We start from the raw sequence: 19,277 nt of genomic DNA, 5'->3' as shown, positions 1-19,277 counted from the left end.
AGCTTTAAGTGTGAAAATCATATGTTGTGCCCATCTGCATCTCAGTATCTCTGCTATATGGTGAGTAGCAACTTTCCTTCTCATAATATTATATCATTACAAACCTGCATATGGGGGGGGGGGGGGCATTAGCAGCCAAACAACGTCGATGCTGCTGAATTGTTGACCGAACTACAGCTGTCAGAGTTGCCAGTGTGGTAGTCACACGGGGTGTCTCAACGTCTCAATGGTTTCTTGTCCCTCAGAGGTAGGAGTCAATAGGTGTAAGGTCTGGAGCCTATGGTGAGTACACAACAGCTCACATTTGACCTATCCATCAGAGAGGTAGATTTTCATCCAAGAAGGCTCTGACAGCTCTGTGGTAGTGAGGTGGAGAGCCTTCTTGTCATAGGTAAATTCTTTCTTTTCTAAACACCTATCGGATGGCAAGATAAAATTGATGTTTGTAAAATGTAAACTTTCATGGCTGGAATTGCCACAATTAATAAAATATTCTGGGCTATTATGTTGTGATCAACGTTTGCAGTTTATGAAGATATGTCTTACTAATCACTGTACCTTCGAAGAAGAATGGGCCAATCAAACTACATAACAACAGACCACACCACACATTAACAGCCAGCAGATTAACACGTTTGTCCACATGAACATGAGGATTTTCAGGGGACCAGTACACACAGTTGTGGCAGTTTACAGTACCATTCAGTTTGAATTGCACTTTGTCAGACTAGATCATCAACCCTGCAAACCATTCATCCTTGCAACACATGCCTTCAAATCACTCTCAGTACTCCATCCTTCAATCTCAGTCATCCTTGTTCACAGCATATGGTGATCTTTGAATGCACACTTTCCACTTAGCAGCTTTCAGAATTTGTTTCATGCTTGATCGGCCTACCCCACTTTCACGCACACTCTGCTTCACAGATTTTTGGGGTGATCTAGTAAAGTGTTTCAACATAACAGTGCTAGAGGCTGGACTTCATGTTTTTGGTCAGACAGACCTTTCCTCATGCACGTCCTGAACACTACTGCCAGCTTCAAATGTATCCTGAATACAATAAACTGTACTTGTTTGTGGCCGAGTTCCATGCACGTTACGCCACTGTCATTGTACCTCCCACCATATTTTTGTACTTCCAGTACCACTTCAATATGGCCTTGCATTGCTCAAACAACAATCTCACTTCATTAATTGCTTCACTGTCATTTGCTGGAAAACGCGCACCAAGATCTGTCAGACTATGGTGCCATGCAAAATAGCAATGATATGTCTTTTTTTCCAAAGATATTAATTATCAGAGGAAGTCTACATTTTTATAGGGACTCCACAAGGCAAATGAACTTTAATACAATAATATAGAAAAGGCAGTGGAAGTAGATGAAGACAAGATTAGAGGTTTGATACTGCGAGAAGAATCAAAATTATTCCACTGCTGACCAAAATATACAGGAAAGATTAAATTCTGCCAATTTGAAGAATAATGTGCTGCTAAGGGTGAATACTACTGAACTGACAGTTTAAAATACTGGCATGAATTACTTACAGAAGAGTGAAGACACTGATAGAAGCCAATCTTGGGAAAAATCAGTCTGGTTTTCAAAGAAATGTAGAAACACAAGAGTCACTACTGACCCTATGACTTATCTTAGAAGATAAAGTGAAGAAAGGAAAAATCTAAATTTACAGCAACCATAGATTTAAAGAAAGCTTTGGAGAATACTGATTGGAGCACATTCTCTGAAATTTGAAAGATTGTAGGGATAAAATAAAGGCAGCTAAAGGTTTCACAGAGCCTGTACAGAAACCAGACTGCAGTTATAAGAATGAAAGGGCACAAAAGGAAAGTAGATATTGAGAAGAAAGAGAGAAAAGGAGAGAGAGAGAGAAAAGGAGAGAGAGAGAGAAAAGGAGAGAGAGAGAGAGAGAGAGAGAGAGAGAGAGAGAGAGAGAGAGAGAGAGAGAGAGAGAGCGCTAGCTTTGCAACCCGTCCCCAATGTTATTCAACTTGTATGTTGAGCAAGCTGTAAAGGAAACTGAGAAAAAATTTGGAAATGGAATTAAAGTTATGGGAGAAGAAATTACAACCCTTAAGAGTTTTTGATGACACTGTAATTCTGGCAGACAACAAACAACATGGAAGATGGGTTGTATGGAATGGACAGTGTTTTGAAAAGAGGTTGTGATATGAGTGTCAACAAGATTAAAACAAAGCTAATGAAATGTAATCTAATTAAATCAAGTGATGCTGAAGAAATTAAATCAGGAAACAAGACACTAAAAGAAGTAGGAGAGTTTTGCTATTTGGGCAACTGAATAACTGATGATTGCTGCAGCAGAGAGTATATAAGATGCAGACAGCTACAGCAAAGAGAAAACATCTGAAAATGGAAGAACTTGTTAACACTGAAAATAAATGTAAGTAGGAGTTAGGAAGTCTTTTCAAAAAGTCTGTCTTGAGTGCACTGAAGTGAAATGTGGACCATAAGCAGTTGCAATAAGAATGGAACAGAAGCTTTTGAAATGCAATGTTGTATATGGATGCTGAAAATTAGATGGGTAGAACACATAACTAATCAGGAAGTACTTAATAGAACTGAAGAGAGAAGTAGTTTATGGAACAACTTTACTAAAAGAAGGAATCATTTGACAGGACACATTCTGAGCCATCAAGGAAGCATAGAAAGAAGAGGGGGGTGAGGAGGGGAGAGGCAGGTGAAGAGCAGCTCTGACACTTCCACGGTTCCACTAAGGCACAATATCCTCTCAGTATGGCTTTGTGACTCTGCAGATATACTATTTTCAAGAATTTAGAAAGTGTAGTGTGCACAAGTCCACACCAACAATGAAGTTTAAACCAAATAGAATGTATGACAAACTTTAAACAACAAGCATAAGTGAGGAATTGAATACAAGAGTAATTCAGCAACACAGAGGATTCAGAAGCAAAGAAATTTTGTTTTACAAACAGCTGTTTAGCTTCAGAAACAGTTGTTAAGTTTCAGAATAACTTTATGACACCTACAGGAAATACAGCAAAAAGCCATGTTAGATGACAAACAACCTCTCTAAGATTTAGATTGTTCTTATTGGAATACAATCAAAGTGCACTGCAAGGAAGTGTGGTGTCAGAGTACTTTGTACACACAAAACTGGGCATTTTGTCTCCATTAATTTGCTGAAAGTGAATCAGCTGCAACGGTTCAGCAGAGACTTCATGCCCAGTACTAATTTCTGCTTAAAACTGGTAACCAGTTAAACTTTGTTTTCCTGCAGCCGCAGGAATGTAAATAAAATGACAGTGTGTTCATTAATGTTTATAGTAATTGTGTACACACATCTTGTAAACTGACTCATTCATTTCAAGAAAGAATCATTCAAATTATCTATGGAACATCATGTAACTAACTGAATAACTAAGCAAACACTCCAACAGATGAAGGAAGTCATATATTAAGTGAAATGTTAAGTGAATCTGGCTTCTTGTTTGCTGCAAGGTGATCCACCCACCTGGGAAAGTTATTTCAACCATGGTTGTCTGCAAGACTTCTCCTGTACTGAGGCAATAACAGTAACTATTTAATTTATCAACAGCTGGCATTCCAACAGATATGCTTTCCAGCATGATTCACCCTTTGGCAGCCATAGCCACATTTCACAACAAAATTTGATTTTTTTCCTTGCAGGATTATATTAAAGATAATACAAGAACATTCATGCATCCATCACCATCTCTACACCTACATCTACATTTACATTCATACTTTGCAGTTCATCTTATGGTGCATGGCAGAGGGTAGCCTGTACTACTACTACTACTACTACTACTACTACTACTCGTGATTTCCTTTCCTGTTCCACTCGCAAATAGAACAAGGAAAAATGACTATGTGCCTCCATATGAGCCTCAATTTCTTGTATCACATATTTGTGTTACTTTTAGACAATGTACATTGTAAACCATGGAATCTTCCTGCAGTCAGCTTCAAATGCCGGTTCACTAAATTTCCTCAAAAAGAATGTCACCTTCTCTCCAGGGATTCCCATTTGAGTTCCCAAAGCATATCCGTACCACTTGCATGTTATACGAACCTACCAATCACAAATCTAGCAGCTTGTCTCTGAATTGTTTCAATGTCTTCCTCTAACCTGACCTGGAATGGATCCCAAACTCTCAAGCAGTACTCAAGAATAGGTCACACTACTGTCCTATATGTGGTCCCCATTACAGATGAACAACACTTTCCTAGAATTCTCTCAATAAACCAAACTCTACCATTCGCCTGTCCTACTACAATCCTCAAAAGCTTGTTCCATTTCATATTGCTTTGCAACATTATGCCAGACATTTAAACAATGTGACTGTGTCAAGCAGGACACTACTAATGCTGTATCTGTACATTTCAGGTTTGTTTTTCCTACTTACCTGCATTAACTTACATTTTTCTACATTTAAAGCTAGCTGCCATTCATTACACCAATTGGAATTTTTGTCCAAGCCATCTTGTAGCCTCCTACAAGTCATTCAATGATGACACCTTACTGTACACCACAGCACCATCACCAAAAAACCACAGATCACTGCCTGCCCTGTCCACCAGATCATTTACATATATAAAGAATAACGGAGTCCTATCACACTTCCCTGAGGCACTCCTGACAATTCCTCTGATCTGATCTGATGAACATTCGTTGTTGAGGACAACAGACTGGGGCCAGTAACTTAAAGAAGTCTTCAGGCCACTCACATATCTGTGAACCTATTCCATATGCTCATACTTTCTTTAATAGCCTGCAAGGGGGCACCGTGTCAAAGGCTGAAAATCTCAAAATATGGAATCTGCTTGTCCTTCATCCATAGTTCGCATTGTGCCATGCGAGAAAAGAGCAAGCAGAGTTTCGCACGAGCAATGCTTTCTAAAACTACATTGATTCATGGACATAAGCTTCATAGTCTCAAGAAAATTTATTATATTCTAACTGGCAATACGTTCAAGGATTCTGCAGCAAACCGATGTTAAGGATATTGGTCTGTAATCATGCAGGTCTGTTTCTTTTCCCCTTCTTATGCACAGGAGTCACCTGCACTGTTTTCCAGTTGCTTGAGCCTTGGACTGGGCAAGGTATTCACAATAAATGCAAGATATGTAAAGCGCCAATGCTGTACAGTACTCGTTTAAGAACCGAACTCGGATTTCACCTAGACCTGGTTACTTATTTGTTTTCAACTCCTTCAGCTGTTTCTCTATGCCAGGAATGCTTATTACTACATTGTCCACACAGGAGTCTGTTCAATGATCAAACAACATGTTTGTGCGCGCACGCACGCACGCACGCACGCACGCACGCACGCACGCACACGACTCCAGCATCTCAGGCCAGTTAGGTTGAGGTCGGAATGATTATGGGAGCAGAGAATGTGTTGTAAGGATAACTCCCATCTGTGCTGCTCAGAAAAGCTGACGGTGAAGGGATGGATCCAGATGGCTCGGGCAGTGAAGCAGCCATTGAAATCCAGTGTGTTATGTTCAGCTCATGTTGCACCACAGGGTGATCTACTTTGCTCTTGACCACAGTTTGGCAGTGGCCATTATCCTGTCGGACAGCTGGTTGGTACTCATTTCAGTACAAAAAGTTTTGCAATGATTGCAGCAGAGCTGGTAAATGACATGACTGCTTTCACATGTGGCTCAGCCCCTGCTGGGGTAGGATAAACCTGGACAAGATTGGAACAGGAATTGCTGGTTGAGTGGATTGGGCAGGTTTTGCACTTGGAACCTTCACAGGGATATGATCCTTGTGGCAAGGGGTTGGGTTGGGAGTGGCATAGGGATGGACTCGGATGTTGTGGAGGTTGGGTGGGCAACAGAACACTGCTTTAGGAGAGATGGGAAGAATCTTGGGTAGGACATCCCTCATTTCAGGGAATGATGATAGGCAAAGACCTGGCGAAGGATGTGGTTCAGATGTTCTAGCCCAGGGTGGTATTGGGTGATGAAGGGGGCACTCCTTTGTGGCTGGTTTTTGGGGATGGTGGGAGGGTTGAGGTTGTGAGGGGGAAATGGCAGGGGAGGTCTGTTTGCTAACTAGGTCTGGGGGATAGTACCTGTCTGTGAAAGCTTTGGTAAGACACTCAGCATACTGAGTACAGGAGCTTTTTGTCACTGCACATATGCTGTCCCCACGTAGCCAGGCTGTATGGGAGGGATTTTTGGTTTGAAAGGGATGACAACTGTCAAAATGCAGGTACTGTTGGTGTTGGTGAATTTAATGTGGACAGAGGTGGGGATGGAGCCAACAGAGGCAAAGGTCATGTAGGAAAGTGGCACGATGGGTTGAGGAGGACCATGTGAAGCAGATGAGAGAGATGATACTGAGGTTGTGAAGGAACAAAGATAGGGTCCAGATCATGAAGATATCATCAGTTCACCTGAACCTCACTAAGGGTTTGGTGTTTTGGGAGGCTAGAAAGGTCTCCTCTAAATGGCATATAAAAAGGTAGGCATAGGAGGGTCCCACGTGGATGCCCATGGCTGTGCCACGGATTTGTTTATATACCTTCCCTTCAAATGAGAAGTAGTTGTGGGTTAGAATAAAGTTAGTAAGGTGTATGAGGAATGAGGCAGTGGGTTTGGTGACTGAAGGACATTGATAAAGGTAGTGTACAATCGTGGTAAGACCATGGGCATAAGGGATGTTGGTGTACAGGGAGGTGGCATCAACAGTGAAGAGTAACGATCCACGAAGTAAAGAGGTTAGTGTGGTGGAGAGTCTATGAAGGAAATGGTTGGTGTATTTGATGTGGGAGGCTAGATTATGGGCAAGGGCCAAGACACCCTAACTTCATTCCTTCAGAACCTCAACACCTTCTCTCCCATCCACTTCATATGGTCCTCCTCAGCTCAGTGTGGCACCTTCCTAGATGTTGACCACCTCCTCTCTGATGGGTCCATCTGCTCTTCTGTGCACATTAAACCCACCAGCCACCAACCGTACCTGCATTTTGACAGTTGTCATCCCTTTCACAACAAAAATCCCTCCCATATAGCCTGGATATCCAGGGGCGGCATATCTGTAGTGACAAAAACTCCCTTGCTCAGTATGCTGAGGGGCTCACCAAGGCCTTCACAGACAGGTACTATCCCCCACACCTAGTCAACAAACAGACCACCTCTGGCACTTCCCCTCACAACATCAATTCTCCTGCTGCCCCCAAGAACCGGCTACAATGGAGTGTCCACTTCATCACCCAGTGCCACCCTGGACTGGAACGACTGGACCACGTCCTTTGCCAGGGCTTTGATTACCTAGCATCGTGCCCCGAAATGAGGGACATCCTACCCGAGATATTACCCACCCCCTCCTAAAGTAGTGTTCCATTGCCCACCAAACGTCTACAACATACTAGTCCATCCCTATGCCACTTCCAACCCAATCCCTTGCCACAAGGATCATATCTCTGTGGAAGACCCAAGCGCAAAACCTGCCCAATCCACCCACCCAGCAATTCCTGTTCCAGTCCTTTTGCAGATATAGCCTACACCATCAGGGGCCGAGCCACCTGTGAAAGCCGTCATGTCATTTACTGGCTCTGCTGCAATCATTGCACAACTTTTTATATTTGTGTAACTGCCAACCAGGTGTCCACCAGGATGAACGGCCACTGCCAAACTGCGGCCAAGAGCAATGTTGATCACCCTGTGGTGCAACATGAGCTGAACGTAATGCACTGGATTTCAATGGCTGCTTCACTACCTGAGCCATCTCGAGCCTTCCCTCCACCATCAGCTTTTCTGATCAGTGCAGATGGGAGTTATCCTTATAACACATTCTTCACTCCCATAATTATCCCAGCCTCAACCTATGGCAAAATATTGTCACCACATCCCCACCCAATAGTTTCTACCCACTCTGTCCTAACATCTCCTCCCCATCCTCATTTCCACCCTGTTTATTTGCAGCCCTTTGCCAACTCCTTTTTCGTTCCTTTCTTCCCCACCTCCCTGCTCCACAACCTCATGACACTGCATCTGTTGCCAGTCTAGTCCCTGCACATTCCACCAGACAGCATTCATATTCCCCACCTGTACCTACTATCCCTTCCCCTTCCCCAGCCCCTCCAGATTGTTGCTTGCATCCCAACTGGTGATGTATTCTGGCCCCAGATGCTGGATTTGGTGGTCGTGTGTGCGTGAGGTGTGGTCGTGCACGTGCATGTGTGCGTTGCGGGTGGCAGAATACTACTTTGAGGAAAGTGGGTAGGTTTTTGACTCAGGGTAGTACGAGAGGTAATCTAAGCCCTGGTGAAGCATGTGGTTGATCTTTTCAAGGTCAGGGTGGTACTGGAAAATCAGAAGAGTGCTGGTTAACAGGTTTACCAGAGTCAGACGAGCAGATGGCAAGGGAGATTTGTTTATAGATGAACTGGATGGGATACTCCAGTCAGTAAAGGCTCTGGCAAGATTGCCAGTACATTCTGACAACTTCTGCTTTCCACTGCACATGTGGCATCCTTGGGTGAATGTAAGGAAAAGACTTTGATATGGAATGGGTGACAGCTGTCAAAGTGGAGGTACCAGTGGAGGTTGGTGCATTTGATATGGACATATTTATGAAGCCATCTGAAAGATGGAGACTGACAGCTAGGAATATGGCGCGACATGTTGGGAATGACCAGGTGAAGTGGATTTGGGAATAGATGTTGAGGTTATGTAGGAAAAATCGAAGAATGTCCTTGCCTTGAATCCAGACCATGAAAGTGTTATCAATTAATCAAACAGAAAAGGTGTTTTACGTGTTGACTGGATAAGAAGGATTCCTCCAGATGGCTCATAATAAATACGCTACATGATCAAAAGAATCTGAAGACCTGGCTGCAAATGACTTACAAGTTCGTCCCCCCCCCCCCCCCCCCAAATCAGTAATGGTGGAATTCAGTATGGTGTTGGCCCACCCTTAGCCTTGATGACAGCTTCCACTCTCGCAGGCATACGTTCAATCAGGTGCTGGAAAGTTCCTTGGGGAATGGCAGCCCATTCTATATGGAGTCCTGGACTGAGGAGAGGTATCAATGTCAGTCGGTGAGGCCTGGCAAGAAGTTGGCATTCCAAATCATCCCAAAGGTGTTCTTTAAGATTCAGGCCAGGACTCTGTGCAGGCCAGTCCATTACAGGGATGTTATTGTTGTGTAACTACTCCGCCACAGGCAGTGCCTTACGAACAGGTGCTCGATCATGTTGAAAGATGCAATCCCCATCCCGGAATTGCTTTTCAACAGTGGGAAGCAAGAAGGTGATTAAAACATCAATGTAGGCCTGTGCCGTGACAGTGCCACGCAAAACAACAAAGGCTGCAAGCCCCCTCCATGAAAAACATGACCACACCGTAACACCACCGCCTCCGAATTATGTTGTTGACACTAAACACGCTGGCAGATGGCGTTCACTGGGCATTTGCCAAACTCACAGCCTGCCATCAGATCGCCACATTGTGTACCATGATTCATCACTCCACATGTTGTTTTTTCACTGTTCAGTCGTGCAATCTTAACGCTCCTTACACCAAGCGAGGTGTCATTTGGCATTTACTGGCGCGATGTATGGCTTATGAGCGGCCACTCTACCATGAAATCCAAGTTTTCTCACCTCCCTAACTGTCATAGTTGCAGTTTATCCTGATGCAGTTTGGAATTACTGTGTGATGGTCTGGATAGATGTCTGCCTATTACACATTACAACCATCTTCAACTGTCGGCAGTCTCTGTCAATCAACAGACAAGGTCGGCCTGTACGCTTCTGTGCTGTACGTGTCCCTTCATGTTTCCACTTCACTGTCCCATTGGAAACAGCGAACCAAGGGGTGTTTAGGAGTGTGGCAATCTCGTGTACAGAAATGTGATACAAGTGACACCGAATCACCTGACCATGCTTGAAGTCCCCAAGTTGCGCGGAGCACCCCATTCTGCTCTCTCACAATGTCTAATGACTACTGAGGTCGCTGATATGGAGTACCTGGCAGTTGGTGGCAGCATAATGCACCTAATATGAAAAGTGCGGATACTTTTAATCACATAGTGTAAGTTTACATACGATGTTAACATGTGAATACTATGACAATACAACAGATCTGTTTGTAGATTTGACCTTCAGAAGTGAAATAATTGTGTGTTAGGAAATGGTTGGCTAGGAAGATTAGGGAAGCGGTGGTGGGTTTTGTATCAAGGGAATGTTGGCACGGGGGATGTGAGTGTTGACAATGGGTTAGGAACTGCAGAGAGGCAGTGAAGGAAGTGAGCAGTGCCTTTAACATAGGATGAGACATTATGGACAGTAGTTTGGAGATGTTGGTCAACAAAGGCCGAGGTTCGTTTGTTGGAAGCACTGTACCGAGCCACAATGGGATGACCAATGGGGAGACCTGTGGGATTGGGTTTGTGGAGTTTGGAGAGTAGTTAAAAGGTGGACTGCGAGGGGCTGCTGGTGTGAGAGGGAGACGGCCTGAGGTGTGAAATTTTGGGATGGGCCTAAGGCCTTGAGGAGTGGCTTCAGGTCATGACAGATTTCTGGTGTGGGATCATGGTTGTAAGGTTTGTATGCAAAGTGCTGGAAAGTTCGCACAGGCCCTCAGCAACACAGTCATTACGATTCATGATAACTGCCATGGAGCCTTTGCCTGAGGGAATGATGATAAGGTGTAGGTTGTTTTTCAGGTTACAGATAGCAGTGTGCTTGAAGGAGTGATGTTGGACTCACCTGGGAGGGATGTAGGGAAGAAAAGTGATACCAGATTAGAAGTGAGGAATTTCTGAATTATTATCAGGGGATGACTGGGTGGAAGGTGAGGATGATCATGGATGGCACGAGGGCAGAACTGTTTCAAACAAGGGTCTACAGGGACTTATGGTTGGCAAAATTTTATTCCAAGAACATTACTTATTGACTCTCACGGAATTACTTTATTTCATTTATATGTGCGTTTATTGGCGACAGTATAGACCTCAAATGTCTACTCACAATTTGAAGGCTTTTCGGTCAAAATTGGTTCACAGATTTCTATACAATTGAGTTACAGTATAAGGCACCACTATGTACTATTATGATGCTAAATACAACTATTGATGGTGAAGTTGTCTTGACAATGATTCAACGCCAGCTGCCTTTAGCATTACTTCAAGCAATATTATTATGTATTATAAATGCTAGCATTGCACAGTTTTTAAACTATTACGAAGAGGACACTATATTACAGTTCCAACTATGCTCTAACAAAAGTTAAGGATAATACAGAAACCACAAACATTTAAGAGGTAGTGGTATAGCATTACACTTTTAAGGCTACATGTTAAAACCCATTACCTATATTTACAGGCATTATAGTGTCACTGTGGGATGTCATCCGACCATCCATCCATGGATAAATCGTTTTCCAAGGATTACATCTTGGAAAGCCTTCACGTAAGAGGAATGGGTCAAGGAAACACAAATCATTACAACAGGGAAGTTAAGATTGATTTTGCTAGCCCTGATTTTCCACAAACAATGTGGTGATACAGATATATGGGTGCTTTCTTACTCACTCTGTAAGTTAATTCATATCATTACAATGTTCTACAGTTTTTCATTTTTTTTTTTAATATTTTGAGGTCCTGTAAAGGTTACAAAGATATGTTTGAAACAAAGGTGAAACTGCATTCACTTACCTAATTGGTCTTGTGCACCTCCTCTGCCTATGTGAAGGCTAGTTGATACAATCTCAGTCATGTGCCTGAAAAAAAAAAAAAAGTCATTTGAAACAACTGGTAGAAAATTTAGGATAACAATTTTATTTGAAACCATATTCTAAAAATGTGACACTGATTAATATAACGTAACTTCATCCCTCAAACTTTTAATTTTGAAATAACTGCTTTATTTGCTTACAACTGCTGTGACAAAGATTTGCCATTTTATTATTGCAGAATAAAAATAACAATGGTATATATCTCAAAAATTCTAAGTAGATATGAACAGTCACAAGGAACAAAATCTAAGAACATATAGTTGTTTATCACATGCATTTAAAATAGAAAAACAGTCTGATGACCGACATAACATACCTAAAAGCAGAGCTTGTTTTAGAAATGGCACGGGACCGTAACCCATGAGAAAGAGCTGCTTCCATCCTGTGGCAGAGAAGAGCTACACAAGGATCAGATTCAGTGGCCAGCTCAGCACGTCCACCAAATCTCACCTGGCATCTCTTGACAGCTTCCAGCAGTTCAGACATGAGTGCCTGGCGCTCTGCTGCTTGGTGGTGTTCCAAACCACTTGCTGTTGCAGCCGCAATCATTGTGCTTGCACTATAACCTGTCAGACATCAAAATCTCCACATTACATATTTTACACCATCACCATCACCACCACCACCACCACCACCACTTAGTGATCAGGGAATAAAACAGTACTCTTATTAGCATATTTTACGATGGCAATAGATACACAAGTGAAACTAATGTTAGAAGTAAAACATTTATTCAGCAACAAAGTAAACACTATTCTACTACAGTGACCATGCTACTAATGATTAAATATTATCTGTGGAATAGGAGTTGACCAGAAGAAATGATTTCAGACTGCATTTTAAATGTGGTTTGATACCTATCCGACATTCTGTCATTCTCTATCAAAATGTAACCCACTTTAGAATTCACTAGTGCAAACTATCAAATTACACGGAGACAGACTGGCAAGCCTGTACTTAGCTTCAGGAAGCCCAATTCTGACTACTGCTAAATGCATATAAAGAACTACAAAAAATCTAAGGGCTATTTGAACAACAATATGAAAAGAACAGACTGCTACTCACCACATAGAGGTGGTTCTGAATCGCAGACAGGCAAAATGAAAAATAACAACAGGAATACTTTCAGCTTCCAGATAAAGTCCTTCTTCACAAGTGGAACTTTTCAAACAACAACAACAACCACACACACACACACACACACACACACACACACACACACACACACACAATTACTGTCTCCAGGTGCCAAGGCCTGCCGCAGACGGTGGCCGTGAGTGTGTGAGCTGTTCTGTAAACGTGTGAGAATTCTGTTTCTGAAGAAGGTTTTTGTTTAAAAGCTGAAAATATTTCTACTGTTCACTTTTCATTGTGTCTGTCTGTGGCTCAACACCACCTCTATGTGGTGAGTAGCAGTCTTTGTGTTATCTTTTTTTTTTTTTTTTTTTTTTTTTGGTTTTAGGGCGCAAAACTTCTATGGTCATTAGCGCCCAGCCCGTGACGTAGAAAACAGGAAAAAAACGAAATTTAAAATCAGCAGCAATGGGAACAAAGTCATAAAATTTGAGAAACTAAAGGCAGAAGGAATGCTTAAAAATCCACTATAGAAAGGGGTTGGTTGTCCCCCAAAAAAAGGCTTCAAATGACTGAAGTCATTTCATTGTCACTAATAAACTGTAGAACGCGGTCAGCTGAGCGCGTGTCATCTGCTAAAATCGACGATAGATCAGGCGATAGCTGTAGACGGGAGCGTAACGGATTAAAATAGGGGCATTCAATTAAAAGGTGTCTGACCGTCCACGGCTGAGAGCAGTGGGGACAGAGTGGGGGAGGATCACCGCTTAAAAGATGTCGATGACTAAAAAGACAGTGCCCTATCCGGAGTCTAGCTAAAATTACCTCCTCCCGACGACGCGATCGGGAGGAAGAGGTCCATGCGCAAGGAAGGGCTTTCACTTCCCGCAATTTATTATGGGGAAGTGTTGACCAACGCGCATGCCATAAATGAGCAACTTGGCGACATAAACCGCTCCGTAGATCGGTAAACGGAAGAGACTGAATAGCTGGCTGAGGAAGAGAGACTGCAGCCTTGGCCGCTATATCGGCCGCCTCATTTCCACAGATACCAGCGTGTCCTGGGAGCCAGAGGAACGCCACTGAGACGCCCCCCAGGTGGAGCAAGCGCAGACAGTCCTGAATCCGGTGGACCAGAGGGTGCACAGGGTAAAGAGCTTGGAGACTTAGGAGAGAGCTGAGAGAATCTGAGGAGATTACGTACTGTATCCGCTGATGGCGGCGGATGTAGTGGACAGCCTGGAGAATAGCGTAAAGCTCCGCAGTATAAACTGAACACTGGTCGGGAAGCCGAAAGTGATTTGGGGTGTCGCCAACAATATAGGCACTCCCTACACCTAACGATGTTTTCGAGCCATCGGTGTAAATAAATGTGGCTTCCGTCATTTGTGCACATAGAGCAGCAAATGCCCGATGGTAAACAAGTGTAGGGGTACCATCCTTGGGAAATTGACATAGGTCTCTGAGCAAGTCGATCCGGGGACGGAGCCAAGGCGGTGCTGTACCCCAAGTTGTCAAGAAGGTTTTAGGAAAGCGGAAGGAAAGAGAATGGAGCAGTTGACGGAAGCGGACTCCCGGGGGTAGTAGGGAGGAGGAGCGGCCTGCATAACCGACATCAAGGGAGGCGTCGAAAAAAAGGTCATGGGCTGGATTAGCAGGCATGGAAGACAAATGGCTAGCATAACGACTCAGAAGGACTGCCCGCCGATTGGATAGCGGAGGTTCAGCAGTCTCAGCATAAAGGCTTTCCACAGGGCTGGTGTAAAAAGCTCCAGACACTAAACGTAATCCACGGTGGTGGATAGAGTCGAGACGCCGAAGAATAGACGGCCGAGCAGAGGAGTAGACTATGCTTCCATAATCCAATTTCGAGCGCACTAAGGCGCGATAGAGGCGGAGAAGGACCACTCGGTCCGCTCCCCAAGAGGTGCCATTCAGGACACGGAGGGTGTTAAGGGAACGCAGACAGCGAGCCGAAAAATAGGAAACGTGGGAGGACCAGCACAGTTTTCTGTCAAACATAAGACCCAAGAATTTAGCGACGTCGGAGAACGGAAGTTTGACAGGACCTAGATGTAAGGAGGGCGGAAGAAACTCCTTACGTCGCCAAAAATTAACACAAACGGTCTTACTGGGTGAGAAACGGAAGCCAGTTTCGATGCTCCACGAGTGGAGGCGATCGAGACATCCTTGAAGACGTCTTTCAAGAAGGCTGGTCCGTTGAGAGCTGTAGTAGATCGCAAAATCGTCCACAAAGAGGGAGCCCGAGACATCAGGAAGGAGACAATCCATAATTGGATTAATGGCAATGGCAAACAGTACAACACTCAGCACGGAGCCCTGGGGTACCCCGTTTTCTTGGGAGAAAATACGGGATAGAGTAGTGTTCACCCGCACCCTAAATGTGCGCTCTGCCATAAATTCGCGAAGAAAAAGGGGCAGCCGGCCTCGAAAGCCCCAAGAGAACAGTGTGCGGAGGATGCCTGTCCTCCAACAGGTATCGTATGCTCTCTCCAGATCAAAAAATATTGCTACCGTTTGGCGTTTCCGGAGGAAATTGTTCATGATATAAGTGGAGAGAGCAACAAGATGGTCAACGGCAGAACGATGTTGTCGGAAGCCGCATTGGGCTGGTGTTAAAAGACTGCGAGATTCCAGCCACCAAGCTAAACGGTAATTCACCATACGCTCCAAAACCTTACAGACACTACTCGTGAGAGAAATGGGGCGATAGCTAGAGGGGAGATGTTTGTCCTTTCCAGGTTTCGGAACGGGAACGACAATAGCTTCCCGCCATCGCCTGGGAAAGGTACTGTCGGTCCAAATTCGATTATAAAGGCGAAGGAGGTAGCGCAGGCTACGGGTTGATAAATGCAGCAACATTTGGACATGGATACCATCCGGTCCTGGGGCGGAGGAGCGAGAAGAAGAGAGTGCATGTTGGAGTTCGCGCATGGAGAAAACAGTATTATAGCTTTCGCGATTTTGAGAGGAGAAAGCAAGATGTCGCACTTCCGCTGCACGTTTCTTCGGGAGAAACGCTGGCGGGTAATTTGAAGAGCTCGAAATCTCAGCAAAGTGCTGACCCAATGAGTTAGAAATTGCGACGGGGTCCACTAAGGTATCATGCGCGACAGTGAGCCCAGAGACCGGGGAGAAACTAGGCGCGCCTGAGAACCGTCGAAGCCGACTCCAAACTTCCGTGGAGGGAGTGAAGGTGTTAAATGAGCTAATAAAGAATTGCCAGCTTGCCTTCTTGCTACCGCGGATGACGCGACGGCATCGCGCATGGAGCTGCTTATATCGGATACAGTTGGCCAAAGTTGGATGGTGACGGAAAATGCGAAGAGCACGTCGCCGCTCACGTATTGCGTCACGGCATGCCTCGTTCCACCAAGGAACTGGGGGGCGCCGGGGCAATTCGGAGGTGCGTGGTATTGAACGTTCCGCAGCTGTGAGAATAACGTCGGTAAAATGTGTGACCTCATCGTCGACGCTGGGAAAGCGACGGTCATCGAATGTCGCTAGAGACGAAAAAAGTGTCCAATCGGCTTGGGCAAACTTCCAGCGTCGCGAGCGCAGATATGGCAGTTGAGGCTGCAGTCGAAGGACACATGGAAAGTGGTCACTCGAGTGTGTATCATCAAGGGCGAACCATTCGAAGCGCCGGGCTAGCGGAACAGTACCGACCGCAAGGTCCAAATGAGATAAATTTGCCGTGGAGGCAGACAAAAACGTGGGGACCCCAGTGTTGAGGCAGACTAGATCCGCTTGGTGGAAGACGTCTAGCAATAGTGAGCCACGTGGACAAGGATGTGGAGATCCCCAAAGCGGGTGGTGGGCATTGAAGTCCCCAACCAGCAAATAGGGGGGTGGAAGCTGATCAAGAAGATGAAGGAGATCAGCTCGTGCCAGTGGTGTAGACGATGGAATGTATACCGTACATAGAGAGAACGTGTATCCAGAAAGGGAAAGACGGACGGCGACAGCTTGGAAGGAACTGTTTAAGGGGATTGGGTGATAATGGAGAGTATCATGGAGCAGAATCATGAGTCCTCCATGGGCTGGAGTGCCTTCAACAGAGGGGAGATCATATCGGACGGACTGAAAATGAGGGAGAACAAAGCGGTCATGGGGACGCAGCTTTGTTTCCTGAAGACAGAAGATGACCGGCGAGTAGGATCGTAAGAGGATCGACAATTCATCCCGATTGGCGCGAATGCCGCGGATATTCCAGTGGATAATGGACATAGGGTAAACAGAAAATGGAAAAACGTGACCAAGGGTGCTGTCAACTCAACGACTGCTCAGAGCTTGCGACCGACAGCATGGAATGGCATTCAGTCGAAGGCAGAAGATCCTGATCCATAGGTTGGTCAGGAGCAGCTCCTGCCACCAACGATCGGCCAGTTGACCGGCCACCAGCAGTGCGCCTCGGCGACACGGAAGATGGCCGAGGGCGATTTCCGCCAGGTGGTGCTGTAGTTGGGACACGCCTTGGCGGAGAAGGAGAGGAACTGTGTTTCTTCGTAGCCTTCTTGGAGGTATGATGTTTAGAGGAAGGAGGAACCGATGGTTGTGAAGTTGCAGTACGTAAAAACTCTTCACGAGAATGCTCTTTTTTCGAAGACTTGGCGTCTGACTTTTGGGCTCGAGATTTAGCAGAACCCGACGAAGGGTGAGCCATAGAGTGGGCAGGCGAAAGTGGTGAGGTGGAACGGGCGATCTTTGCGCTGGCCGATCTGACGACCGTGGTACTAAATGTGAGGTCGCAAGTCTGCGTGGCCGCCTCCTTTGTTGGCCGAGGAGAAGCAAGGACAGTGCTGTATTTTCCTTTCTGAGGCACGGTGGGCTGTCGACTGGCGAGTAACTTTCGAGCAGCAAAGGTCGACACCTTTTCCTTCACTCTTATTTCCTGGATGAGCTTTTCATCCTTAAAAACGGGGCAATCTCGAGAGGAAGCAGCGTGGTCACCCATACAGTTGATGCAGTGTGGGGATGGAGGTGGACAAGCACCCTCATGGGCATCCTTGCCACACGTAACACATTTGGCCGGATTGGAACAGGACTGGCTGGTGTGATTGAACCGCTGACATCGATAGCAACGCGTAGGGTTTGGGACATAAGGGCGAACGGAAATTATCTCATAGCCTGCTTTGATTTTTGATGGGAGTTGAACTTTGTCAAATGTCAAGAAGACAGTGCGGGTTGGAATGATGTTCGAGTCAACCCTTTTCATAATCCGACGAACAGCGGTGACGCCCTGGTCAGACAGGTAGTGCTGAATTTCTTCGTCAGACAATCCATCGAGGGAGCGTGTATAAACGACTCCACGCGAGGAATTTAAGGTACGGTGCGGTTCCACCCGGACAGGGAAGGTGTGGAGCAGAGAAGTACGCAGCAATTTTTGAGCCTGGAGGGCACTGTGTGTTTCTAACAACAGGGTACCATTCCGTAATCTGGAACAAGACTTTACAGGACCCGCAATTGCGTCGATACCTTTCTGAATAATGAAAGGGTTGACCGTGGAAAAGTCGTGACCTTCGTCAGACCGAGAAACAACAAGGAACTGTGGCAACGATGGAAGAACCGTCTGTGGCTGAGACTCAGTGAACTTACGTTTGTGAGCAGACATAGTGGAAGGTGAGGAAACCATTGCGGAAGAATCCCCCATGATTACCGGCGTCTCCGATGGCGCGCTCCTCCCTTGTGGGGGCCCTCACCGAGGGCACACCCGCCTTAGGTGATTGTTCACACCTCAGGTCACACCTCCCGACAAACGGACGGAGGGACCAATCGGCATTTTCGGAAGGTATCAGCTCGGGTAATCACCCCTCCCTGGGCCTGGCCTTTACCAGGGGGTACGTACGTGTCCTACCTGTCTACCCGGGGCGGGGAATTACACGTTACCCCGTCACCGGCTACGCATGGAAGTGCGTGGGTCGGCCGTCAGACACGCACAGGGAGGAAGAAAGAGAAAGGGAAAGGAAAGAAGAGGGGGTCTCAAACGCCGCAGTGGAGAAAAGGGTAAAGAGAAGAGGTAAGGAAAGGAGAAGGACAAAGGAAGGAAGAAGACATACAAGCAAGGAAGAAGAAGAATGCGGTACATTTACAAGCGTCCGTCTCCGGACGTAGGCGCAAACCATACTCCCAGAGGGGGAGAAAGTGAAGGAAAGAGCCAGAGGTGAGGGGGGGGGGGGGGGTGAAGACAGGGGATGGGGAAGGATGCGGAAAGGGAAGGTATGCAGCCCGGAAAGGAAGGAAGGCCACATTAGCTCGGGGCCCCGTGCTCGCTACGCACGTATCCACAAAAGAGTTGTGGATCCCCTGGGGGGGTATGTGTTATCTGTCCAATGAATGAACAGCCACACTCACAGGCTTCCAAAGCACTAAATCATCTTTAATGGAATTGAAATTCAGTTGG

General features: G+C 45.6%; 1 protein-coding gene across 2 annotated transcripts in view; it reads right to left on the bottom strand.

Moving 5' to 3' along the window:
* Window positions 1–19,277, bottom strand: part of LOC124619489 (sorting nexin-29) — a 177,631-nt gene that overhangs the window by 126,658 nt on the left and 31,696 nt on the right. The window contains exons 2-3 of one of the 2 annotated variants that reach the window (XM_047145914.1): window positions 12,096–12,347; window positions 11,700–11,764 (exon numbers count right to left, since the gene is read on the bottom strand). In XM_047145914.1, the coding sequence (XP_047001870.1) occupies window positions 11,700–11,764; window positions 12,096–12,328 (298 nt within the window). In that variant the 5' untranslated portion in view covers window positions 12,329–12,347. The remainder of the gene's footprint in view (window positions 1–11,699; window positions 11,765–12,095; window positions 12,348–19,277) is intronic. The other variant, XM_047145906.1, reaches the window with a different exon arrangement.

This window comes from Schistocerca americana, chromosome 1 (assembly GCF_021461395.2).
Source record: "Schistocerca americana isolate TAMUIC-IGC-003095 chromosome 1, iqSchAmer2.1, whole genome shotgun sequence".
Classification (NCBI taxonomy): Eukaryota; Metazoa; Arthropoda; class Insecta; order Orthoptera; family Acrididae; genus Schistocerca; species Schistocerca americana.
The sequence above is the reverse complement of the archived record's forward strand: the minus strand, read 5'-3'. Positions and strand labels throughout refer to the sequence as shown.